The 27,728-nt window shown below is 39.5% G+C and overlaps 1 protein-coding gene across 7 annotated transcripts in view; it reads left to right on the forward strand.

The window, feature by feature from the left end:
• KMT2C (lysine methyltransferase 2C) overlaps positions 1-27,728 on the forward strand; it is a 197,637-nt gene that overhangs the window by 141,725 nt on the left and 28,184 nt on the right. For 5 of the 7 annotated variants that reach the window (XM_083824638.1, XM_083824639.1, XM_083824637.1 and 2 more), the window contains 16 exons: positions 2,199-2,327; positions 4,121-4,240; positions 5,716-5,846; positions 7,446-7,632; positions 13,018-13,122; positions 13,469-13,516; positions 14,696-14,833; positions 15,008-15,040; positions 15,124-15,243; positions 17,382-17,520; positions 17,756-17,970; positions 18,086-18,159; positions 20,629-20,811; positions 21,444-23,327; positions 24,343-24,668; positions 25,493-27,315. In XM_083824638.1, the coding sequence (XP_083680764.1) occupies positions 2,199-2,327; positions 4,121-4,240; positions 5,716-5,846; positions 7,446-7,632; positions 13,018-13,122; positions 13,469-13,516; positions 14,696-14,833; positions 15,008-15,040; positions 15,124-15,243; positions 17,382-17,520; positions 17,756-17,970; positions 18,086-18,159; positions 20,629-20,811; positions 21,444-23,327; positions 24,343-24,668; positions 25,493-27,315 (5,655 nt within the window). The remainder of the gene's footprint in view (positions 1-2,198; positions 2,328-4,120; positions 4,241-5,715; positions 5,847-7,445; positions 7,633-13,017; positions 13,123-13,468; positions 13,517-14,695; positions 14,834-15,007; positions 15,041-15,123; positions 15,244-17,381; positions 17,521-17,755; positions 17,971-18,085; positions 18,160-20,628; positions 20,812-21,443; positions 23,328-24,342; positions 24,669-25,492; positions 27,316-27,728) is intronic. The other 2 variants (XM_083824640.1, XM_083824643.1) reach the window with 1 other exon arrangement.

Raw genomic sequence — 27,728 nt, forward strand, 5'->3', positions numbered from 1 at the left:
TGTTGTTTTTTGTTTTTTTTTTTTCTGGAACATACCAAAGAAAAATATATTTGCATGTTCCACAGATGTTTGTCTTAGGCATCAAGAGTTAGAGCACGCTCACATATGTGACTGTAACTGCACAGCACATACGTGGTAAATGGTCTGGGTTTCCTGGAAGCTCCAGACAGAACTACGTGTGCTCTGTAGGGTGGATTGGTGCCAGTTCTTTGGGTGTCCGAAGGTTTTGTGGGGGCATCAGGCTGAATAAGGCTATGCCACTGCTTTGATCAGTGCGACATAGTGTAGTAATGCCAGGTAAACACGAATGATGTGGATGACACCAAGCGGAGTGTGCAGTTGACGCGACAGACGGAAGGGATGCCAGCCAGAGGGGTCTGGACAGGCTGGAGAAGTGGGCCCATGTGAACCTCAGGAAGTTCAACAAGGCCAAGTGCAAGGTGCTGCACCTGGCTCAGGGCAGTCCCAGACATGAGCACAGCCTGGGAGATGGATGGATGGAGAACAGCCCTGTGGAGAAGGTCTTGGTACTGGTGGATGAAAAATTGGACATGAGCTGACAGTGTGCACTTGCAGCTCAGAAAGCCAGTCGTATCTTCGGCTGCATCAAAATAAGTGTGGCCATCACATTGAGGGAGGGGATTCTCCCTCTCCATCATCTCTTGTGAGACCCCACCTGGAGTGCTGCATCCAGGTCTGGGGCCCCCAACAGAAGAAGGACAGAGACCTGTTGGAGCAAGTCCAGAGGAGGGCCTCAAAGGTGATCAGAGGCTGGAGCAGCTTTCCTACAAAGACAGGCTGAGGGAGTTGGGGTTGTTCGGCCTGGAGAGGAGAAGGCCCCAGGGAGACCTCACAGCGGCCTGCCAGGGCCTAAAGGGGGCTGCAGGAGAGCTGGGGAGGGGCTCTTGGTCAGGGGGTGTAGGGATAGGACAAGGGGAAATGGCTTTAAACTAAAAAAGGTGAGATTTAGGTTAGACACTGTGGAGAAATCCTTCACTCAGAGGGTGGTGAGGCCCTGGCCCAGGCTGCCCAGAGGAGCTGTGGCTGCCCCATCCCTGGCAGTGCCCAAGGCCAGGCTGGATGGGGCTGGGGGCAGCCTGGGCTGCTGGGAGGGGTCCCTGCCCATGGCAAGGGGTTGGGATTAGATGGGCTCTGAGGTCCATTGCAACCCAAACCGTTCTATGAAAAGTTAGGTCAGGGACCAAGCCCTGAAAAGAGCAAGGGTTGTTGTAGTTGTACTGCAGCTGAAGTGGTTTGAGAGTCCAGCTCTGTCTGCAGTAGAACCGAACAGGCTACAGGGCATGTTTCATAAACAATATTTCTCCTCCTAACAAATGTGTGTGAAAGTACAAGGCAGAGAATCTGAATTCTGGTCTCTTTCCAGGGACAAGAGTATGTTTAGTCTAGATGTTTCAAAAGCTTTACAGTAAAATGAAGATGTAAGGTCATTATTGTATTGACTCTTTGGGGCTATCAGGAACAGAATTAACTCGGTCTCTTTTCAACACCGAAGACTTTTTAATGCCATTGTACTTTACATCTGGTTTCACCCTGTGTTCCCACAGAATATAAACTCAAAATTGTGGTCTTCATCTTCAAGGCTGACTAATTCCTTGGGCTGAATTTTCTGCTATATAAATCAAACTCCTCTGAATAAATAAATCTGCTTTCAGTCAGTCACACAGCTTCAAGTCAAGAACCCTCCAAACTAAGAGTCATTATATATTTACCTTCCAAGTGTAGGCTGCATTTTTTCAGTCTGTCTTCTCAATAAAAACAAACTCTCCCAAACAGAATTTAGGGGAAGGTAAACAGAGCATATCTTGCATGGTAGATGGTATTCATATTCCTCTATGTATTGTTAGAAATTGCTCAGGGACTTAGAACATGCTGCACAGGATTCTGAGAGGATTTTCCATGGGGAAGACAATGTCAGGATCCACATACAGCAACGATAGCATTTATTCTCTGGTTTTGGGTAGACATAACCTCACAGGAAATAAACGTATATACCAGATCATTGTGTACGGTTAGGGTGGGTTTCTCAAAAGTGTCTAAAGGGTGTAGCTTTCTATCACCTGTCTGAAAAATCTGTTATTTTCAATCAATTTCTGAGAAACCATTCAGATGTAGACATTTTAAAAAAATGTCTTCCTTCCTTTTTCCAGTTGAACTTACCACTGCATTTTTTTCTGCAGAGGGTGATCTTATGGACTGTGATGGAAAATCAGATTCCAGCCCAGAACGGGAGGCTGTGGATGATGATACCAAAGTGGCAGAAGGAGCTGATGGGATTAAGAAAAGAAAGCGAAAACCATACAGACCTGGTAGGATGAATAAGTTATATGATTGTGTCACTTGCTTGTTTTAAGGCTTTTTTCTGTATTATTAAAAAATATATAGAAAAAGAGTTCTGATTGTTCTAAGCTATCTGCTGATTTTAGCATTGTTTTCTGTTATGGTTAAAATATTTTTTTAGTTCTCTTACCAACATACTTTTCCAAAGGCTGCTGCACAGCCATACGCTTGCAGTAAAGCGTTGCCAGTTGTTGGTTTGTAGTTCAAATCTATACTTTTTTACTGATTTTTAACTTGATAGGAAAATGTACTGTAATTATATAACTGAAGGAATACAGTTTGTGTGTGTGTGCATGTATTTATATACATCTGGCAATATATGAACTTCAGGGAACTTTTTGCCAGTATTTTACATAATTTCTGAACTAGTTGTTAGGAGTAATTTACTAAACATTTGCAGATGAATTTTAATGAATGCAGTTACTGGATGAATTATTTTATTTTACTTTATCAGTGGTGTCGATTCTTTATTATCCTGACTATAGAATAACTGTGTATCCTCGATGCAGAAGCACTTGAGCTGTCTCCAGGCACAAAAAGCTAGATACGTGAGTGACTCAGGAGGAATTGGCTCTGATCTATTAGGGCTAATACTGAACCCGAGTTAATAAGCTCTGCTTAGATAAAGTCTGGCTTTTTGAAGAGCCCCTACATCACACCCCTCAGTATGCCTCGGTGTCTGTGTTACATGGTGGTTTTGTTTTTCATTACGCAGCCTCCCACTACTGTGGATAATAAGCCGATTGTAGTCTTTGCCGTCACAAATACTGTTTTTGCCAGTCACGCCCATCCTTCTTGTTGTAATGGGCCATATCCTCTGATTATGAAGATAGCAGGGGAGGAGAACAGAGAAAGGAAGCAGGAGCTACAACATGGTCCAATTTCTCTTGCTTCTCTATCAGTAGCTAAACAAATCTGTACCACCATTTTCCCTCCCCGTGTCATTTCCCAAAATGCCGAGGAAGAGCCCCAACCCAGCACTCAGCAGGTCATGCCCATGGGTGTTTTGCGTTCCACGTTGAGATCGTGGTACAAACCCACAGCGCTTAACAGAGATTTCCTGTTTCTCAACAAGTAATACACTTCAATAAGCCATTTATTTCCACTGACGGGTCCTCAAGAGGAGAGAGCTTCATTTGCTCAGAGTGATTTTGGATCATGAGTTGCGCAGCCATCTGTTAGTTTTCTGCAGCCAACAATTTCCCTGAAAAATGAAACAAACCTGAGTCTGATGCATTTACATACCTATACACCAACTGTAAGGGACCAGGAACACTGCAGTCAATCTTTGGTGAAGGATTCTGGAGTTTCAGGCAGTATAATGTTGGTTAATTACCTTTTTATTTTGTAATACATCCATCTTTAGTACCGTCGTTTGGAGTGGTGGGCTCTCCAGAGCAATTTGTAGTTTCTTATGACCCTTTAATGTTCTTTAATAGGTTTCATTTAGTAGATTGATTAATTTTAGCAATTCATCAGCTTGCCAAGGGAGGAAAAAAACAGCATCTGAAAGTTGCCAGGTTTGGTGATTTAATCTTCTTGTGGATGTATTGAAGTCCTAAAATTCTGATCCATTTTGATAATTACATACATACCCACTGAGGCATCAAAATTAAGAAATGAAAATTCATCAAGTATATCAGATTTCTTCTTAGACCTCTGCAGATGCAGTTGTCCAATTTACCTGCAGAATAGTCTTGCCTCTCGTTCTTGCTATAAAGCACAGTTTTAATTGCTATACTGAATTTTTTTTTCTTGTTAGGTATTGGTGGATTTATGGTACGTCAAAGAAGTCGTACAGGGCAGGGGAAGACTAAAAGATCTCTCTCCAGGAAAGATTCTTCTGGATCTGTTTCTGAGCAGTTGCCTGGCAGAGATGAAGGTAAGTGCAGAAACTTAGCTGTTATTTTTGTTGTTCATGGTTAATGCAGTAAAAAATAATACAAGTTACCAACTTATATTACTAATAATTTTGTCCTTGCTTGTGTTTGTAGAACTACTTTTTGAAGTCAACAAATGTTTCTGTTAGCAGTGCAACCCAGTATTGTATTTGGGTCCCCAGTTCAGAAAAAGTCCTTGCTTTTTCTTCAATATGTTAATGTTATAGCTATGTTTTTCTGCTTTGTAAATACTGTTTTGGTGTGGTATACTAGATTGTTTCAGATAGTGTTGAAAAACTTTGCTTTAACGTTTTTCAGTTTGTATGTAGGGATCTTCTCCTGTAAGTTAAAGAAAAGTTAACTACCCATTCTGTGTACCAGTATAACGCAAATTGTTAAAAAGCAGTATTTTTAAGTATTTTTCAGTTAAACAGCTGAGTTTCTCTACTTGCTCAGGCACAATTGCTTGTTAAGAAAAAAATAACTCAGAATGTCTTTGTATGTTGTAAATCATCATAGCTTGCTGAGAGCCTGCTCCTCAGCTGCCAGTGCTCATCAGCCTTACAAAGTTGTTTGCTATTCTTGTCATGTCCCACTCCCTTTTTCTGCAAAAGCTCACTCTTGACCAGCACAGGGGTCACAGGGTCGGTGAGCCTCAGTCTGCTCGGTGCCCTCTGAATGTGGTGCAAGAGATGACTGTAGTATAAAGCATGGCAAATTTTACTACGTAATGTAGTTTCTTAAATAACTTCCCAGGGACATTAACTTCATGTAGTTAGCTTTGGCAAGGGAGAAGTGAAGGACTTAAAAAGTTTAGCTCTTTACCTCTAGTGTTTTCACTGGTCTGTCAAAATAAAGTATTAAATGATTGATTAGCACACTGTGCTTTTGCGTTTGTTAGGAAAAAATGCTGTGCAGCTTCATATATGATAGCTGAATAAATGTGTAATTTTTCTTGAAGGGCTTCTTTATAGATTTCTTTTTCTGGCCTGTTCATTATTTGTACAAGTCATTTTTCAGATTTTAAAAAATGGTTTGTGCTTTCACTTTGAGAAAAATTAGTTTATAAATTGAAGGGTGATTAATGTGTAGCTCAACAGTGTTGATTCTAGACACAGTACTTCAGTAGAATTCTCTTGCAAATATCTGGTTGAATGCCAGCTATAACTTCTCTCAAATGACCAAATTCCTAGGTTGGCTTAGAGATAGAAAAGTTAAAGGTCTATCTAAAGCTAATGAAGTACGGCAAGATCATGATGTGGCTAGTATCGCAGATGGCATTTCTGCCTTCCTGAACCCAGGTGACCAGGTTCACAGCTGACAAAAAGCCACCTTCAGAATGTGTCTACAGTGATATTCAGAATAATAAACTCATGCACATAAATAGGTAGTAAGGTGTGTTAGGCATGCTAGCCCTGTACATTTTGAGCAAGACACAGAACATTTTATTTATTTGTGCCTGAATGCTATTTTTCAGGTTGGACAGAACAGTTGCCAGACACTCCAGTTGAGGAGTCTACCCCAGCTTCTGAAAGTACTGAGAAAATTAAAAAGCGTTACAGGAAAAAGAAGAATAAACTTGAAGAAACTTTTCCTGTCTACTTGCAGGTAAAACTATCGGTATACTTTCTGAGTAAATACATTTTAAAAACTGATCTTCGTGTTTCTTAGTTCATAGGTCATTTAAACCATAAATGCTTCTTTTCTGATTCCCAATTTATCATTCAAATGTAATGTGTTTTCTGTAGGAAAAGTTTGTTACTTTGTAGAGAAATATGTATGTTACGTTAAATCTCTTCAGTGTTTAGGCTTCTTGTTCTGAGAGAGAGGAAAAATAAATTCTTTGTTTTCTTTGTAAACTGACACATGACATTTTCAGCTTGTCATCTTGTGTACTACATTCAGCGGTGTAAGATGTCTTAGTTTGATCATTCCATTTCCTCTAAATACTACCTTTTCTTTACAGAAGATTGTAGAACATGATTTCATAGGGGAAGGTTTTTCCGTAGATTCATCTTTCTATATGCTCTGCATCTCCCCACCACAATAATCCCTGCTCTTCTACTGACCATTACTAACGTGATGTCCCCAGAGCTAAGAGAGGTAGCACTTGATCTTCAGGAATGTGGATAATAACCAAGATGTTAATGTTGATTGACCAGCTTACCTATCCTCACCTGGTTTATAAACCAGCTGGTTTGTATCTTTCTCTCACCAAGAACATTATTTGTTTTGTTCTTCTTCTCAGCCACCTTTTTCATGAAAACCTTATTTTGTAGATATTTACCAAACTTCATGGCATAAACTATGTCAGGACTGAAAGCAAAATTGACAGAGGCGGAGCAATCTGTCTAAAAATAATTTGTATTTCACAAGTGGAGAAGTGAGTTGGAAAGAAAATACTTCAGCAAAATTCCCTTTGTATTAATAAGAACAAATGCTTTTTCTTACTGCACATATTCGTCACATAGAACAGAATAATTCATAGGAATAACTGATAATAAAAATCAGTCTACAGCTTTATTTCTAGACACTATGTCCTAAATCGAGGTTTTAAAGACTACATGAAAACAGGAAAAGTTGTTAGGCGATGAGTAAAACTCGATTTGATAGGCTCTTGTCAAATAACTCAAGTGCTCAGGTTTAGGTGAGTGGTGGCTGTGAATAGTATTTTAAATAGCTTTAGGTATTTTGTTACTGCAGTTCTCCCTTAGGACGATTTTGTACTAACTGCAATGCAGCATTTAATCATTCCAGAACTTGGACCACAGTGAGCTGGAGTATTTTTCATTAACTTTTTCATGGCTTTTATCGAGTTGTTCAGTAGCTTTCCCCTTCTTCAGCTCTCATTTTTGTGCAAGAAGAAATACTGAATAACTTCTTTGAGATTCATATGTTTTTTTAATAGCACTGTATTGGTACACTGTCTATGCTGAATATATGTAAGAAGACATGGAGGTTTTTCTATATAATTTAAGATGTGAATTTAAGGGAGTTACGTAGCTACCTCAGGTAAGCTATATATCAGTTGTATCCATGCCTCATAGTCTGGAGAAGATGATGCCATACCCAGAGAGGTATGGGACTGAGACTGTAATTTTACATTTCTAGTAATCATTGGGGTTTTCATTTTAACTTTGCAGCGTGTGTAACCTTTTCAGTAGATAGACTGTTCTTCTATATTGAATCATTTTGTCCTCTTTGCAGGAAGCTTTCTTTGGGAAAGATCTGCTAGATACCAGTAGACAAAACAAGATGAGCCTCGATAATTTGCCTGAAGAATCACTTCCACTCTCATGTAAAACAAATCTGACCACCAATTTCCTGGATCCTTCATCAGACCCACTTCGTAGCTCAACCTCCACTCCAGCTCAGGCAAAACTGGGACCTCAAGGTATACAAAGCTAAAGTTAGTGATAATCCAGTAGTTTGTTTTTGTTGTAAATGGGGCTCTTCCACACTTTCAGAGTGTAGACTGATGTATTTTCCAGCATTCTGTATGTCAAGTGCTCTTGTGAGGTTAAGTTACATTTATAATCAGTGACATCTAGCTCCAGGGCTTTACTTGTTGCAGCAAGAGCAGTGGATGGCTTGGCAATTGGAACTTAATACAAAATCTGACACTCCTCGACTGTAACATCCGTGTCTGTAAAATTCATGAAAATGAATTCCGTCTGAGAATGCTCATACAGATCTCTCATAGGAGAATACAAAAAAACCCTCAGATTAAAAGGCGTTTTTAGTAGTGTTCTGAATGTTAGTTGGATAAGTATCAGCCAACTTCTATCTTCTTTAATGTTTTAGATTATTTTAGGTTACCAGTCTCCTCTCCTCCTCTTAGTTCACCATGCCCTTCCTGAACATGAGTGCCCTTTCAAGGTACAGTTTGTAGCCCCTAGGCGATCTTTTGGTTTTGCTTTCCGTTGCAAAACTTTGCTGGAGATATTATTGGGAGTTTTGCAAGTAGCCAGAGGGTTATACATGCTGCTGAAAGGGCAGCTTCACACAAAGGAGCAATTAAAAACAAAAACCTTATTGTCTGTTCCACTTCTTTTTTTTCCCTTTGTGTCTTGGATATGCTGTTAGCTGGAGGTGTCTTACTATCCTGAACTTTTTAAAAACTGTTTCTATATCTTGTTTATATTGGTTAATTTGTTACTTGTGTTTCAGCTCATCTTCACTTTCTCCATCTAAAAATGTTGACATACACTAACACAGTTTCCTATGCCCAGAGAGTCTTTTGCAGAAAGATCACTTATTTGTGATCGTTACTCGGTGAAAATCTGCTAAATGAAAAGCAAAAGGCTACATTATAATTAAACATTGATTGTTATACAGTTGAAATTGTGAGTAATGGAGAATACAAAGGTTAACTTCCCCTTAAGGGGAAACCACTGCAAATGGAGTGTTTCAAGTTCTGTATTCCATCGGTTCCAACACTACAAGAAAATAGTCACACAGACATTTTCTCACCCCAGCCTTCTTTCAGGAACCACAGATTTGAAGTCTAAGCTGGCATCTCAAACTGCATGATTAAAATCATTAATGTTTATGTATTATGGTAGTATAAGGAAGGTTTTAAAACTGTTGAAACTTAGTATAATGTCTTTTTCCAAAGTGGAAAGGATTATTTTTTTAAGCTCTTTATGAACCAGCAAAGTTGTAAAACTTCATCATTTCCTCTTCTTCTATGCAGAAATAAATTGTAAAGGGGTGGTTATTAGGAAATAAATGAATTACTTCAACAGCTTCAGTGGATAACCTCCTGTCTTTCCCATTTTATATGAGAGTCTAAAAGGACAGTGTTTTCTGGCCATAGGAATGTTCTCAACAATTGTCTCCCTACCGTTAAGATTTCAGGCCAAAATTGTGTCCAGACGGAGCTGTTTGTTGTAGTTGGAGAGCCAGCGGGTGAAGTCATCTGCCAACATCGATCAGTTCCAGTGCAATTTTTCTTTACTCTTTTGCTGTGACCATGTGGGAGACAGTTATTTCCACAATAGCATCCACATGTCTGACAGAGCCAGATTCAATCTGATTGATGGAGACCTTGCTAAATTTGCTAATTATCGAGCTAGCAGCAGTCAGATCTTCCCTTCTGGCTAGTATTGCAGAGGAGCTGGTGATGAGAGCAGTGTCCGAGAGCACCTGTGCTATTTCCATCAGTTTGATACAGACCTGCTTTGTTCACTGCACCCGGAGGTGGTAGGAGCATGTCATTACTGTGTTACTTTCCTACAGTGCCAGTTGTAACCAGGATTGCTAACTCCTGTGAGAATCCTTGCTTAACTGGGTAGGTCTTTCCCACAAGGAAGATGTTCTTCTCATGCAAACTCAATTGATTAAACCCAGCAATAAGGGTTAGATATGCTTGTTCTTCTTCCAAAGAGCTCTTAAGCATCTTAGGAGGAATTTAGTAGGTCTGTTTTGCTTTTCCACATGTACACAGGACTGCTAGGGAGTTTTAACAGTGATGTGTTCAGTCTGCTAATGAATTGACAATGCACCGCAGTGACATGCTGTGACTGTTTATTCTTAGAGCTTGGTTAAGAGTAGCCAAAGCGTTTGCCAGACAAGATTGCAGTAGTGATGGTGATTGGCAGAGCCAGACAGAAGAGGGTTTTTAGAGTCCATTCTTCACTGTCGGTTACTAGTAACGGTGATTAAAGTGAGCTTTAGGCTGCCAGTTCTGATTTCGATCTAGCAAAGAGGTTGCAATTTGTATTTTTGATTGTAAGACTCACCTCTGCCATGGTTTTATGACATTAGTGGCACACTGCTGCGGTGTATGGGGTCAAACCTTAGAATCATTTAAAAGAGAGCTGCTAGAGCAGAGTGCAAAGGCTTGCTCACCGGGAGCACAGAGCACCAGGTCTCCAGAGTCTCCTGGCTGCTGACTGGTTAACGATGAAGGTGTTGACCATGATCTGTACATCCTCTGTGATCTGGGGTTGTGATCTGATACATCCTGGGTGATGTGGGGGCTCTGTGTCACTCCTGAGAGCCTTGACCTGAGTGTGCCTCATCAAAATTTTAAAAAAAGGCCTCTTGGCAAGGTTCTGAAAATGTGAACTTTCTTTGTGTATAAAATAGGCTATATTCAGTATTTATTTTTTTTTCCTGGAGATGCTGAAAAAGTCGTCTATTTCAGTAGGGTCTCGAGAATGCTAAGGAAATTCTTCTTAAACAAAAAGAGAGGAGTCATCTGCGTCCCTGCGCAGCTAATTCCATTGCTACTGGGACATCTTAAAACTAGATACGTCAGTCTGTGATTAAACACATTAGGGTGGCTGCAGCCCTGGGAGAGGCGTTTTTACTCTTGTAATAAATAAATAAAACTAAATGCATCGGAGGAATCAGGATCACGAGGTAGCAGTAGAACCCTGCTCTGTTAGAGATCCAGCATTATAAGCAAGTAATTTTCCTTCTTGCTTTGTCTTAGTTTTCATCTCTATTCTGAAGAGTCAAATTAATGAGCAGTATTGAGCTATTTGTTTGGCACAGATGTCAACTGGCTATTGATTCCGATCTGGAGCAGCTGAATAAAAGGGATTTGGTTATTTCCAAGATAATATTTAGCATCCATTGAATTAAAACTGAAAAAAAAAACACTTTACTTCAGATGTCTTACATGAAGCTTGTGGATCATAGAGTCTACCCCCCTGCTATCACCAACACTGTCTTTTTATAGACTTAACCAGATCAATCTTGATAGCAGTTGGCTTTTTTGCAACCCACCAGTCTCATCGGAAGGCCATTACAGAACCTGATTGCCTTAACAGTTAGAAGCCTTAAAACTTGAAGCCTGAATTTATTCACAATCATTTGGTAACTATGGGCGGTAAACGCTTCAGTTGTACATCTCTACACCTGAGTCTTTTCTTGCTACTTACTCAATGTATTTGGGTTCGCTTTAGAAGTTGACTTCTTAGGGACTCTTCCCAAGCACATTACTAAAGGCTGTGGAGGAAAGCACCATAGCATATTGAAGGATGCTGATATGGTCTTGGTACTTCCCTCATAAGGGCTTTTTTCTCCCTGCTACTTGTCCACCTTCAGGCAGGAGCTCAGAAAAGTTAGAAGACAGCTCAAGTCTGTTCTTTGCCTGTCAGCCAAGTGAAGACCTTAACACCACGGCATGGTGCCTGGTGCAACTTACTGACTTGCATGATTGTGTTTGACCAAACTGCCAGGAAGAATGTGTATCAAAAAAAACCCCAAACAACTAGCTTGTGTTTAAAACCTTAAATTTCATAGTCCTTTTTACCAAGTCCACAACTAAAATAAGGACACACACAAAGTGATACGTGGTTTGGAGATACCTTTAAGTACTCTTCCTAATACTAGTAAGAGCTGCATTATTTATATATATTTTGTTAACAGAGCATTGTATGCTGACACATTGATTGACCTAACTAAGTGGCAAACATAAGATACTATTTAATTAATATGGTATCATTTCCTCTGTGTTATAGAGGATAAAAATGAAGAACAAACGTAGTAAAGTGAATTTTCATTTTGACTTTTACTGACGGTTGGAGGGAAAAGAGTCGTCTCTGAAGAACAAAAGGAACTTTTAAATCACTGTAAAGTTTAGCAGATTGGAAAATAGCCTCGTGATATAATTAAATCCTTGGCACCAGGCCTCGCAATTAAGCTAGAAATACTTTTCTGGGGAAGCTGGGTAGGAGCAGTGGGAAAGATACCCATATATCTATGAAATACGTTTGCCCTTTGAATTTCTGGTCCCTTTTACCTGCCCATATTGGTTTTCCATATTGTATACTGTATGAGATTTGTATTAATACCTTTTCTCTGTTAATTATATGCATATTTGTGTGTTTTACCTTCTCTTCATGTTTGTTTTTGTGGTGATTTCTCATGTGGTCATGATAATTTGCAGGTTTTTTTTTAAATATTTTTCTCAATTTCTTTTTGTTTGTCAAATAATTTTCTTTAAACATTGCATGTCTGTAATCATCCTAAAACCTAGTTAATAAAACCAGATGGGTCGTTTGGAGTTGCTTCACCCTAGTGAATAGGATGTCAAGAAGATAATCATATCCAGAATTATTATTTAATATTCCATAATTTATTGCTAGGATCAGACTAGTTTTTGCTAGATTGCAAACAAACATGACATTTCTACCTCCAGTTGTTCTCATTTCTTCAGGACTTCTGATCGTAAAAATAGCAGCTCCAGTTTCCATTTACTTACTACTACTTCTTACTGTTATATTTTCTTTCCGTATCAGGGTGTAGTAACTGGTTGCTCTATAGTGTTAGGAAAGATAGTGGTGGTAAGAGAAGAATACTGATAATTTTCTTTTTTCTTTTTTCTTTTTTTTTAATATTTCCCGTACACTTGCTGTGAGCTGTCTCCTTCACCAAACACATTTGTTGATTCTTAAATTCGTGGGCCTTTGTGTCTTAGATGTTGAGTTCTCGTTAGATCTTTTTTTTCCTAAAACCTAAAAAAAGGTTCTTTAAAAAAAAAAAAAGCCAGTCTTTCTTCTGCACGACTGATTTATCGCTTTTATTATGCTCCAGAAATACTAATCAATTTAAACGTGAACATGGCTACAGTACTGAGTGGGGAGGGGATGATGACTTGATTCCCACTTCAGTGTAACCTGCAGTGCATGGCACACGAGGAGGGCCAGTATAGCCTGGTAAACCTGTGTTTGAGTCTATAGCTCAAGCTATCATACATCACCAGAGTCATGTTTAAGCACAAAAATGCCACAAACCGGTTAATTTTACTTTGCATCTTCTACAGGTAGCACTGACGATCCCTTGGCTGATCTTTCTGAGGTCTTAAACACTGATGATGATATTCTCGGAATACTTTCTGATGATTTGGTCAAGTCTGGAGATCATTCAGGTATGTATGTTTATAAGGTCTCTCTGGTATTTGTGTTCTTTTTTTTCTCTTTACTATAGATGTAGTTGTTGTATTCTAGGTTGTGCTGTAGGTGATTTCAGACAGGATTTTCGTATCTTAAGAACACCTTGGTTTGAGGTGATTTTGTCTTCTACAAAAAAACGACTCAACCTCTTCAACATTTTTTTTTTAACCTGGCTCTTTGCTTTGCTCCTTAAGAGAGAGAAAAAAAAAAACCTTCTGTTGTCTGTCATACCTGCGTAGCTTTTTCAGCATGCAGCTTTTTCTTTACTTTTTTTTGTTTTCATGTTATAATCATCCATTTTATCTGGTTTGGGTCCTGTAGGTCTTGATTTATGCACTTTCCAGGTTGAGAACTCACCCTCCCCATTTGGTAAGAAACTAAACAATGGATGATCCATGGTTAGAAGTAGTCATCTTTCCTAGTGGTTTTAGCTGAAACAACTGCATGTGTAGAAGCTAGTACTCCTTTACTGTGACACTAATTCATGCTTTTGTTTTCCACTCTTTCTGTATTGTTTGAGTCTAACATGACCTATAAACTCTGCACTCCACATTTAGTAGAGTATTGCATAAAGTTTTGCTTCCAGTTTTTGAAAACCTTTGTGAGTTTTTGTGTTTCATGTTACAAAACCATGCATTTTCTTTCTGTCGCCGTTAATATTACTTATAGTGGTAGTGTGTAGTTTTTATTGTAGTTGTATCTTTAATAAATTACAAGCATTTTAACAATGTGAACATATTAAGGCATGAATAAAATAGACAGCATCAATCTTTTTTGTTTTCACTGGATGATTGTTCATCACTTTATGTAAAACACTTCGACAATAAGTAGAATGGCATGTTTCATTATTTTAAATATATTTTTATTTGATGTTTAATACAGAAATATATTTTAAATACTGAAGTGTCTAGCTTTATTTTCAAAGATGTTTCTCTTTTGAGAGATTTATTGACTTGTAAAGGACGCTGTGAAATTTAAGTAGAAAGTTATGGTTTCTCAGTATCAACAAATAACTTTGTCTAATATAACCTGGAATATTCAGTAGTTGTTTTTGAGATGGAAGCTGCTATAACCAGTTTGATATTGAGTACACTTCAAGAGCACTTCAGTAGATACTTAATGTAATACGTAAGAATGTTTGGGGTGCAGCTTAACGTACATGAGGATGCAACATACTGCCTACTAGTGTTACTGCTTTTAAAATGTGAAAAATAATCATATTGGAACTGCATATTGAAAACTATATGCTTGAAAACATGCTGTAACTGAACTTCGTAGTCTTGTTTCAACAAAATTTTTCTCTTGTTCCAGTTGCATTCTATTCAATTAACATTCCTCAAACAGTACAGTAAACTGGAGATAATTAGTGGGAGTGTTTGTTTACTTTTTTCTAATGGATGTCATATTTTGCCTTTCCTTTCAAATTTTAAGAAAGTCTTCATTTAGTTGATAGCTCTAGCAAGAAAAAAAAAATAAGTTTTATGGCCTTTATTCTACATCAGTAGGTTTTACTGCTTATGTCTAATTTAATATTCTTTCCTCCTTCAGCTGGATTGGATATTGGCCCCATCTCTGATGATCCTTCTTCTCTGCCTCAGCCAAATGTCAACCCGAGTTCACGGCCATTGAGTGAAGAACAATTGGATGGAATCCTCAGTCCAGAACTAGACAAAATGGTCACAGATGGTAATTTTTTGTCATTCTTGATCTGGTCTTACGGAAGAGTTGGTGGAGTTTTTTGTTTGTTTGTTTTTAAATTGCTACCTACGTAAGGTAACATTGACTATTTGCACTTGGTTGCAGACTTAATTTTATTGCATTTTTGGTGATTACTCATTGTGTTGTTTTTAATTTGCCCAGGTGCTATTCTTGGCAAATTGTACAAAATCCCAGGTACGTGTTCTTAATCTGTGTTGTCTTCTACAAGATAGAGTTTGCAAACAATGTCAGCCAACTTATGCACAGTGTTTTTGCAGAACTAGGAGGAAAGGATGTTGAAGATCTGTTCACAGCTGTATTAAGTCCAGCAACCACACAGCCAGCTCCTTTGCCGCAGCCTCCACCTCCACCACAACTTATGTCTTTGCACAGTCAAGGTAAGTGCCTTTGTTACTTCTAACAACAGAAGCTTAGTCAGGAGGGTTGTGCATCTGTTAAATGCCAACATGAAAGTAGGACACGCCTTAATTTCTGCCATTGTTAATTCATGGAGCCCGCTTTTGTTAATTCATGAAATATTTCTCTAAAAATGTTCTGAAGGGAGTCTGTAATTAATGTGCAGGTAAATATTGCAAACTGAAAGGGACAGCCATTTCAGATTTTTGTGACATATTGGAGCTTTTATTTTAGCCGACACTTCCATATTCTTGAAATTGTCTGTGATAAAGCATGTGTTCTCTTCTGATTTGCTCTTTCATTACTTCTGAGTACCTCCTCAAGACTAATGAAAATGTCTGTGTGACAGTGATTTAGTGAGTCTTAAATTTCTTTTAAGAATTAAGTTTTACATGTTAAATATTCCTATCCAAATAATAAAGAGGAGGCTAAGAAATTTCGGAATGTATCATTTATTTTCGTTCTTACAATTAAAATTGTTATGAATTGATACAGCACCTTACTGCTTCTATATTGAAAGCAAGGGGTAAACTGATACTATTTGTTGTTTCTAGTAGAACAGGTTTTTAGCAGTATGTATGAGCGTAATTAAATGCACTTTTCTCATCACACATCACCATTAGTGGATTTTCCTTGAGCTTATGTAAAGAGTGCCCAATCTTATTATACTGGTACTACAAAACGTAGCATGCAAATTGATTTCACCCGTGAATTAATCACAAGAGAAAAAAAATGATTGGTTTCCTAGTTGATTGAATTTCCATAAAAAGGAAATACTTCAAAAAGTCTTGGAAAGGAGAGAGTTTAAAGCAAATAATGAGGTGATTTAAAGCAAAAGATAATATAGATATCAGTGCCAGTTTCCCAGTTATTTGGATACTTGATAACTTCAGCATTTGAGCTCGGTAAGATTGTTTAACTTTCTCCCTGTGGGAATTGCCACAATTACAAAGTTTTAGGTTTGTAATTTGGTTCAGTTATGGTGTAATGATCCACATGTTTCTGTGAGATAAATACTTCAGTAATGGGGAAGCTTGTATCAAGTTTCAGCAATTTCAAGTAAAATTAGCAGTCTCTTCTCATAAAGACACGTAAGCCTACTGTGTGAACGAGAGCCTCAGCTCTGTTGGTGTTTGTCAGGACTTCAGTTACCATATACTAGCTGTTTAGCAGCTATGATAAGGCACGTTTTCTTAAATTCTAATCGAGTTAACTTTCATCCAAACTAAACTTCCCTGTGTAGTTTATGTAACGTGTAAATCAAAAGACAGTCATGTCAAGTGCGAGAGAGTGATACAGTGAATTATACTACAGATATGTCTATTCCTGAATTACTTTTGTGCTGTTAGGAAAATATCCAGAACACACTGATAATTGCACTTAAGTGACAGGGATTCAAAGGTCAGTGTTAATTCTGTGTAGGAACATCTGCAAAGACCATCTGCTAGAATGAATCTACCTCTGCCAGATTTGCCTAATATTTTAATCAAGTAAATAAAATTTTCCTCCTTAATACTGCTAGGCTGGACATTTAATTACACTGCTGATGCTCATTTGACTAGGTTTTGTCTAGTTCATTGGTTACAAATTAGGCAGTTAGTAGATAACAGGGCTTACTTTGATACACTGCTGTCTCAGAAGAAGAGATGTTTAATTCAGGTGGTTAATCGTAATTCTGCAAGGACCGAAAGCAACTTTCTTCATGATTGGTGCTTGGCAGCAGTGTAGATTTTTCTTTTCTTTGTGGAACTTTTTTTTTTCTGCTGGAATTGGGTATAACATACTACAGACCATTAACCTTTAAGAATATACTTAAATATTAAGTGTGGTACCACAACATGGACTAATGCAAAAGCTTTGGAAAACCATTTAAAAAAACAGACACAAAAAGAAAATCTGTGCAGGGATGTGATGCAGTAGCAAGGAACCCCTTAAGCTTGTAGGGAAGCAACGTAAATTGATTTCAAAGCCTTTCCAAAAAGGTAAGGTCAGTAGTATGAAATTTTAAAGCAATTAGTATTTCATTAGGTGAAACATCTTCTTCACCAGAAATTTCCACCTCTACCTTAAGTAGTCACCCTTTAAAATTTAAAACAGTAATGTAAACTTCTTTTTCTAGGAGAGAGTGCATTTCCAAGAGTACCGCTTATGAATGGTCTGATTGGCCCTAACCCTCATCTCCCTCATACAACTTTGACTCCCGGAGGTGGATTGGGCACCTTCTCTCCCATAACGCAGCAACCATATACTGATACCAGGTAAGTTAAGATGGGAAGTCAAAAATAACCATTCCTTCTCACTTGGGTGGTGGAGGTGGTATTAATACTGTGATACAGTTGGCATTTAACTACTTAGTTCTAGATAGCCACTACAGAAGGTCTGTGTTCTTGCAGCTTGCTGACTACTGAAATAGCAAACAGAATAAGTTTGTTAATTGTTTTTGTATATTAAGATAAATCTGTTTACAAAACAAATTATTTTCTGCCTTGCCAGGGATAAGAATCAGGCATTCAATCCAATGGTAAGCGATCCAAACAGCTCGTGGGCACCATCTGCTCCACCTTTGGAAGGTGAAGGTGATACGATGTCCAATGCTCAAAGAAGCACTCTTAAGTGGGAAAAAGAGGAAGCATTGGGTGAAATGGCAACAGTAGCACCTGTTCTCTATACAAATATCAACTTCCCTAACCTAAAGGAAGAATTCCCAGGTGAGCAATTTACCAAGTAAAGTCAAATATTGTGTAGAAATGTATGCATCCTTATTTTAAGTGATATAAAATAGACTTATTAATGCCTTGCATATTAATACATTTTTTGGTGCAGACTGGGCTACAAGAGTGAAGCAGATTGCTAAACTGTGGAGGAAGGCAAGCTCGCAAGAGAGGGCTCCATATGTGGTAAGAACAACTACCACCTGCATTTGCATACTTTTAGCAAAAATGTAGTATTTCATCTACAAGACTTTCATTTTTATTTTTTTAAATAAGTAGGGTTAGTGAAAGATTACTTACTCTAAGAATGTCAATGTGATTTAATTTCTATCTCTGAATACTTCTGTGTTTTCTCCTTTTCATCCTTGAAATAAACTATATTAGTATTGTGCAATCTAAAAACATCAACTGAGATGAGAATATTTGCAGCTCTCACTACCTCCTTGCTACATTTGATTCATGCCTCAAGTCTTACTTGCTCTTGTCTCTTTCTGCACAGGATCTCACCAGTTTCTTCATAAGGATGATAACAGATCACAACGTGACCTTCCTCTCTTTCATCTTCCCCTCTCACTAGTGTTTTCTTTTAAGCCCCATTAGTGTTGCTGAAGTCTTTCACCTGTTGAACTGCTAACCATTCCAGAGGCATCAGTGCTTCACATCTCTACTTTCCTCATTTTCTTTTATTCTTCTATTTTTGCCTTACTGTTCCCTGTTACTACATTCTCTTCTCTTTCTGCAGTGCAAACTCTTAATATCTTCCATGCTATAGGGAGCATGAGGGACTCCATTCTCTCCAAAAGCATTCACCTTCTTCACATCTGAGTCAAGCAAACAGGCATGTTTGTAGTAGCTGTCTGGAATACGTGGTCTCTGATTCCTGATGCTGTAGAACTGCCATTCAACTGGCAACCCTTGTGCTCTGATGAAACCTCTTGTTAAAGCCTCTTGATATCCAAACCTCAGAACCTAGATTTCATTCTTCTCAACCTGCCCATCTGTCGTTGGTAAATGTACCTTTCTGCAATGTTCTTATGTCTCCATTCTCTTCTGGTTCTTACCTTTTCTTTCTTTCATCACAACAGTAATTGGATGATTGTTCTCATTCTCACTATGTAGATTCTGTGGATTCTTCAAGGTTATGCTTTCAGTCTCCTTCACTCCCCCCACCTGTTATTCCAGATTCAGTGTGGGAAGTGGACACCCAAGCCATTAAGATCTTGGTCTTTCTAAAAATCCTGTCCGCTTGAAAAGTCCTTCTCTATTGTCTGCTTTGTATCACTGAAATATCATTATTATTCTGCTTTTCATTCAGGCCTGTAACTTTAGCACCTTTGGACCTCTGTCATCTCATCGATGCTATATTAAATCTTGGTGATTCCCTCCATATAGCATTTACAAGAAACTATTCCCTGAGATGAGTGGATTTTTATCCAGGCATTTATCCCTTTACAATTAATTCTATTACTGAATTTTCCTTTTTCATTGCTCTTAATAAATGCTGTCCTATTCTCCTGATGGATATCCAAGACTTAGATGCAAATACTATTTCCTTCATGTTTGGTGGGAAGGGAACATGCAGTTGCAGATACATGTACATAAGAGTATTTGCATAGTAAGAAGCAGTTATTTCCTCACAGACGTTACAGTCCACATACTTACAATACAGCTGTTTCTACTGTACTTAGCATTGTGCACACAAGGAACTGCTGTGTTGCCTGTCCTGAGGATCTTTCACTCAGGGGACATGAATAAAGGCTACCTTAGAAATGAAATTCAGAAGACTGTTATTGCATTTTTGCTGTTGGCATTTTACCTTCCTTACTACTATGCACAATCCTGTCACTTAGAAAGGAAATGACACTAATTTCTGCTGTTGTGGCACTGGTGCTCTCATCTGTGTTACTTTGTCAGAGGGGAAGGATTTAAGCCTTTTCTGCCAAGCAGCCCCCACTTGAAAACTGCAAGTGAAATTGTAAAAAAGAAGATGTGAGGATTTGATTCGGAAAAGGAATCGCATCCTAGACTGGTAGTAAAACAGACTCTTTGAAACTTTCATTAGATGTTTTAAAGTGTCAGTATGGCTGTAAAATGCCTCATTGAAGAGGAATTGCTGTTCTTCCATCCAATTTTTCCTGATCTATAAACCCATATCCTATGTTTATACTGCTAACTTAACACAGACTGAGATCTATAGAGGCTATTTAATGGAGTAGACTGTATTTTTCTTGTCATTGAACTTCTTCGCAGTATTGGCCTTTATTGATCCAAGCATTATCTGCTGTGCTCATGTCTTCAGGTTTTAGACCACAACAATACGCGATTTGAAAGGTAAACTGGTCGGATTCATGCTTTCCTGGCTCAGCACAGTACCTGAACAGGGACTCCTAATATATACAAAACCTCTGCTGCTAGTAACTCATTAGTTCTTTCTGTTTGTGTTAGTTTAAACACAGGATTTCTACAGGGGTGAAGTATTTTCAGTTTGAAGTTCCTAGTAACGTTTGTAATGTAGTTTCTACAAGCATATGTTTGATAGAAACAGGTCGTACAAATAATTTGGTTGTAAATTTTGTAGTAATAACAGATGCAGTGTTCACACTCAGCAAAAGAAAGCGAGGCTTACTACATATGTTTTTTTTAATCTTTTCCCAGCAAAAAGCCAGAGATAATAGAGCTGCTTTGCGCATCAATAAAGTACAGATGTCAAATGACTCCATGAAAAGGCAACAGCAACAGGATAGTATTGATCCTAGCTCACGTATCGACTCTGACCTCTTTAAAGATCCATTAAAACAGAGGGAATCGGAACATGAACAAGAATGGAAATTCAGACAGGTGTGTTGCTTTTAGGCTGTTTTATTTTTGTTCCTGGTTTTTATTGCATTGTTGGAATCCTCTGTTATAATAAATCAATTTTAATCTTTCTTTGTAGAAGAGTACAAATTCAGACATTATGGAAGAAAATAGATGCTATCAGAAAAAGCTGCTAGTAGATGTTAGAAAATTTTGTTTTAAAACTTCTACTCTTAAATTCTACCTATTGTGGAAGTAGGTTATTCTTTCTCTGTATGGTTAGCTGGTGCAATAGTTTGTTTTTATACACCCTATATTGCAGTAACTTTATCCTTGCAGTAAGCAGCAGCTTACTGCTTCAGATTAGGGTGGTTGTCTCTCAGAAACAGTTTGCCTACATCAGTGCTGCATCCGTCAGTACTCGTCTTCAAAGTATAAGGCTGCTCTTCAGGCAAACTGGAAAAAGTTCTTCCCAGGCAATCCAGGGTGCATGTCAAGGTAATCGAACTTTACGAATACCTGTGCTCTCTGCTCCCATTGCATTTACAATTTACAACTATTCGTAGCTGATACTTAGTGTGTTTTAAAGTTTTGATTATTGATCCATTTTCAGTCATCGACGATTTTATCATGTATGTAGAAGCGTAACCTTTTCCCTTATAACTTTAAAACAGCAAATGCGGCAAAAAAGTAAGCAGCAAGCCAAAATAGAAGCCACACAGAAGCTTGAACAAGTGAAAAATGAACAGCAGCAACAGCAGCAGCAACAGCAACAGCAGCAGTTTGGTTCACAACAGCATCTGAGCCAGTCTGGCTCAGACACGCCTAGCAGTGGGATCCAGAGCCCCTTAACACCACAAACTGGCAATGGCAGTATGTCCCCAGCACAGCAAACATTCCATAAGGATCTATTTGCAAAGCAGCAGCTACCTGCTACACCTACTTCAGCATCCTCAGATGATGTGTTCCTAAAACCACAGGCCCCACCCCCTACTCCAACCCGAATCCCAGTACACGATTCACTGGCTCAGTCTCAGACTCCTCAGACGTCATCCCAGCAGATGTTTTCTCCAGGTTCCACAAACACAAGGCCTCCTTCTCCAATGGATCCATACGCTAAAATGGTGGGAACACCTAGACCAGCACCTATTAATCAAAACATTGTTAGAAGAGGTAGCATCACACCGTTAGACACCTGTGCACCACAGTCAGCCATGTCCAGGCCCATCCAGGTCACAGAACCATCGGGAAGCAGGCCTTCGCCAGTCAGGGATTCATGTTCTTCATCTCCAAGCAGCAGCGATCCCTATGCAAAGCCACCAGACACACCCAGGCCTGTTATGACACCAGATCAGTTCTCCAAACCCCTGGGGGTCCCAAGGTCACCCATAGTTATGGAGCAGTCAGGGAAGGTTCCTTTGACAGCTGGAAGCGGTGATCCGTTCACTAAGCCAGCTCCCAGAACCGATACGTTTCAGAGACAGAGGGTAACTTCTGCCGATGCGTACACGCGGCCCCCGTTGACTCCTACTCCTACTCCCGTTGATGGTAGCCCTGGACCCTTTAAAACTCCCATGCGCCCACCTCAGTCTCCACAAGATCCTTACTCATCGATGCCAACTACACCAAGGCGCGTTCCTGTTGATCCGTATGAACGGCCCGCTTTGACACCGAGGCCAGTGGATAACTTTTCCCATAATCAGCCTAACGATCCCTACAGCCAGCCTCCCCTTACTCCCCATCCTGCAATAAAGGAGTCTTTCGCGCATCCACCCCGGATAGTGCGACAACAGAGTGATTCTTTCCCTCAATCCGGACCCATTTCAAGGCCAGCTTCTCAGGACCCTTACTCCCAACCTCCAGGTACTCCTCGGCCAGTCGCCGATCCTTATGCCCAACCTCCAGGAACTCCTCGGCCCACCACAGTCGATCCATATATGCAGCAACCACCAACACCAAGACCTGCACAGCCAGCAGATTTATTTGCTCAGTCCCCAGCAAATCAGAGACATTCTGATCCATACGCTCAACCTCCTGGAACACCAAGGCCAGTTCTGAATGATCCTTACTCTCAGCAACCGGGAACTCCAAGGCCAGGAATACCAGAGAGTTTTAACAGACCTGCAATGACAAGACCAGGACTAATACCAAATAGAGATCCTTTCCTGCAGACATCGCAGAACAGGTTGCAGGGCACTTTTGTCAGGCCGCCAGACCCGTGTTCTCAAACTCCCAGACCAGCAGGACCTGCAATAACGGATTCATTTAGCCATGGTCCTGCTGCTCCAGCACGTGACCCCTACGATCAACCACCCATGACTCCAAGACCTCAGCCAGAATCTTTTGGAACTGGTCAGCTAGCCCACGATGCTGCCGAACAGTCACGGCCTGGATCTGAGGGCAGCTTCAATGCATCTGCAAATTCCCCGATGAGTTCTCAAGGGCAGCAGTTCCCCAAAGTTTCACAAGTTCCTGGCCCAGCACCCACTACAGGAGTAACAGATACACAGAATACCATGAATATGTCTCCTCAAGCAGATACTGAAAAATTAAGACAGGTAAGAATAATGTTTAATACTGACGGCATTAAAATTTCATAAGTAGAATTTTCCTCATTTTTGTTAAATATTTGAAGTTTCTTGGCATTAAACATAGCTGTGTAATGTAGAATTACATCTGTTCACTCGATGTGTTCATTTGGCTCTCCTAGATAGAGCCAGAATATATAGAGTATAAAAACATCAGTAGATCCAAAAATGAAGTAAAGGTTATCGTTGAAGCCATTGAAGAGGTAGATGACTGGTCTGCAATAGTTCTGTCATATACCGGGTGAGAAAGGAAAAACCTTGAAAGGACAACTAATTGTATTCTGTAATAGATGAAATGTAGAACTGATTGTGACTTGTTCACCGACTGAAAAAAAGGGAGTGTAGGCAACAGTCTTAGCATAGACATCCAACTTTTTGGGCAGCTGACGTGTTGAGGTGATTCTGCCACTGGTCACTGCTCCTCTGCAGGCACATTCACTCCTGGCTTTCGTCAGTGAATGTTTGGCAAACAGTTGTTGAGACATACATAAAATTACATTCAACTTGTGGAAAGCTGCTTGGTCTTTTGTTTGGAAGGTGCAATGGGAAGTGGATTTAGCAGAAAAATTGGTAGTATTGCTCACACAGAGTCAGAGTAAATTCTGCGCCTTTGGTGTAAAACCTCTCGCTGAATTTTCTTTAGTGCACCTCCAGTCACCTTTCTCCCTCAGGATGCACATTTTCATGTGGTGAAAGGGCCTGCGTTGCTGGAATAGAAAAAGGAAAAGAGCATTGCTTCTGTGTTAGCTGGTAAAATGGGTTCGCACTATATGCTCTAACAAGAGGTCTGGAGATAAAAATTCTGTTACCAGCGTTCTTGTACAATCTGATCCCTCTTCTAATTTCTGAGGTGATTATGGTAATATAATGTTTTTCTGTAGTGATTGAAGAATTTCTTTCCACCGAGAGGCTTAACCTACCGAAGTATAACACTTCAAAATATGTCAATTGCAATGTCAAGCACAATGAATTTTTTTTTAAACAGCGCCAGAAATTACGTGAAATTATTCTGCAACAACAGCAGCAGAAGAAGAATGCAGTTCGTCAGGAAAAAGCCTTACAGGATCAAGCAGCTACTCCCCATGCAACTCCTCTTCAGCACTGGCAGCAAGACAACTTAAATCCAATTTTTAACCGTCCTCCTCCTCCGTATCCTGGGAATATTAGGTCCTCTGTTGTCCCTCCAGGCGGGCCAAGGTTCACAGTATACCCAAAAGATCAACGTGGACCATTTCCTGGTGACGGGCAATTCAATAGACCCCAGTTTCCAGGAGATATGAATGCCATGGGGATGAGACCTCATGGTCTTAGGTAAGCACTTTGGTCTCTTAAAACCAGGATATTACAGCGGTAGTTCTAAATTTACAGAAATTGTTAGATACAAAGTCTGGGTTTTTTGGAGGGTGAAAAAATCATACATTGTCTGCAGTAGCTGGTAATCTTACTGAAGTTGGTATGTACAGTACATTTTCTTGTAAGTATCTGTAACATTAGAATGTACTTTTCACTGATTAACACTGTTCTACACTGTATTTTATTGGAAGTTGATCAGAAATAAAAAGGAGAAACTGGAAATTTTGGTGAACTGAAAGATACTCTTGCCCATTGTTTTGGGGCATTTATTTAAAAAAAAATTTTGAAAGGTATAACTTTAGCTTTTCATGCCTTAGAAATGGATCAATGTAATATTTTTGTTTTCCTCTATAATGAATATGTAATCAAATGTTGACTTCTGTCTCTGCCATTTTACAATGAATACCAGTATTGACATATATTGTAGTCTCAGGAGTTACTATTTTCAATATTTTGAATTTATTTCAGTAAATCCATGCATTATTTTTTAAGTGTACTAAGTTGAATTAAAATGTAGCTTGTTTGCTTAGATCTTGCTGTCACAGAGCTTTCTATTCATTATTATTGGAATTGAAAACAGGTTGTTTATTAAACATAATTAAAGCAATTATTTTATTGTAGTTATAAAACTCGTTTAAATATAAGCATAATCAGTCACAATATTTATTTAAATATCTTAATGAATGTATCATGTAAAGTATTTTGGTGAATAGTTACTTAGTCAAGTATGGCTAGGCAGTCCTGAGAAAAAAGATTATTTAGTCTTTCATACTTTATTTTAGATTTGGGTTTCCAGGAGGTGGCCATGGTCCACCATCAGGTCAAGAACGTTTCCTCAGTCTTCAGCAGCCGATGCAACGCCCTGGAGTTCCACCACAGCTGAGAAGATCTCTGTCTATTGATATGTCTCGGCCAGTGAACAATCCGCAAATAAATAGTACATCTGGGATCTCTCAGCATTTTCCTCCACAGGGAATTCAAGTTCAGCAGCACAATATATTGGGTCAAGCATTTATTGAATTACGTCACAGAGCTCCTGATGGGAGGCCAAGGCTGCCTTTTAATCCTTCTGCAACAAATGTTATGGATCCATCAGCGCAACATCAGCGACATGCAGGGTTTATACCCAGGCAGGAGTTTCCGGGCCCAAGACCAGCAGAACCACTGAGACATAATTCTCAAGGTATACCTAACCAGTTGCAGATGTCTACAGGTTTGGAGCATATGTCGCAGCCCCAGCAGGATCAAATCAATCCTGAAAACCCACCTGCACTTGTAATACGTTCTTTAAGCCATCCACCAGTTGCTGATGCTTTCCCAGGACCGTCTTTGCCTACACCTGCACCAAGCGATGAATCGGCAAATTTACAGATTCCTACCCAGCCGAGTGATGGTCTAGAAGAAAAGCTTGATCCTGATGATCCTGCTGTAAAAGATTTGGATGTGAAAGACCTTGATGGGGTTGAAGTCAAAGATTTGGATGATGAGGACCTGGAAAATTTGAATCTAGACACAGAGGATGGAAAAGGGGATGAACTGGACACTTTAGATAACTTGGAAACCAATGATCCTCACCTCGATGACCTTCTAAGATCTGGGGAATTTGATATAATTGCGTACACAGACCCAGACCTTGACGTGGGGGATAAGAAAGGAATGTTTAATGAAGAACTAGATCTTAGTGTCCCCATTGATGACAAGCTAGATATCCAGGGCAAGGCAGAAGAACCAAAACAGAAGGAACAAGGGGATAAAACTGAAGCCCATCCTGAGACCCTGTCGCCACAGAAGAAATCTACTACAGAAAATGAAATTAAAACAGAAGTGCTTTCCCCAAAGACTCATGAGGAAAAGAAGAATGAAAATGAAAAAAGTGATGGAAATGCTGAATCGACAAGTACTCAACAGGCTGCTGAAACGGAGTTGAAAGATGGAGAAAATGCTTCTGCGCAGCCTGCTAACCCAGACTTCCCTGACAAAACTACTGCTGTTCCCAGTCAAGAAACAACTGTGCCTAGTCCAGATGCTCAGGGATCTGCTCCATTGCCTGTTCAAGGAGCAGTAAGTTCCTGCAGTATTTCTGGGTCCACACCAGTCCTCTCGAGTTTGCTAGCTAATGAAAGCTCAGATAACGCTGAAGCAAGGACACTAGGGTCTCCCTCTCAATCTTTGCCAGCAACACAACTGAACCAAGCATCAGGTATTCCACAAACACTAATGACACCTGGTGGACAGATCCTGGAAAACACTTTAAATTCCAATTTGACCATGGTTCCACGAATAAACCATAATTTTTCTCAAGGGTCACCAAACCCAGGGTTTATTCAGGGTCAGTCAGCAAATCATAACTTTGGGACAGGACAGACATCTAATCAAACTGTGGCTGTAACAAACCGTCCTGGTCCTAGTGGCATATCTGGTACTCAGCAGATAATGCTCCCTCAACCATTAGCTCAACAACAAAATCGAGAGAGACCACTGCTGCTGGAGGAGCAGCCACTTCTTCTGCAGGATCTTTTGGATCAGGAAAGGCAGGAGCAGCAGCAGCAGCGGCAGATGCAAGCCATGATTCGCCAACGCTCGGAGCCATTTTTCCCCAATATTGGTATGTGGGTGATCTATTTGTATGCGTGTTTTGGTTAATTATTTAAAAATAAATAGATAAATAATCTGTAGCACTGAAAGAAGCGGGTAGACGTTTGGAATGTGAAGATGGCATAACAAAAAATCAACCTGAACAGGAGGTATAGTGGAAGTCTGGTAATTGAGTGTGTAAGTGAAACGCCGAACACTGGCTCGGCTTGGATTGACTTTAGCAGGATCAGGATTAATGCTGTATTACTGTTAATTTGTCAAGCATGAGCTCTGTCACCTCATATGTGATATGGAGTAAATGCATCCTTTGTGAACAAAATTACATGATTGAGGGCAATAACTGACGTTTTCATATTAAAAATACCAATTTTCTGTTTATGGTTGTTCTACATTTTTGGCAATGTTCACAGTGACTCAAAGAAA

The sequence above is a fragment of the Anser anser genome (genome assembly GCF_964211835.1).
Source record: "Anser anser genome assembly, chromosome: 2".
In the NCBI taxonomy this organism is placed as follows: domain Eukaryota; kingdom Metazoa; phylum Chordata; class Aves; order Anseriformes; family Anatidae; genus Anser; species Anser anser.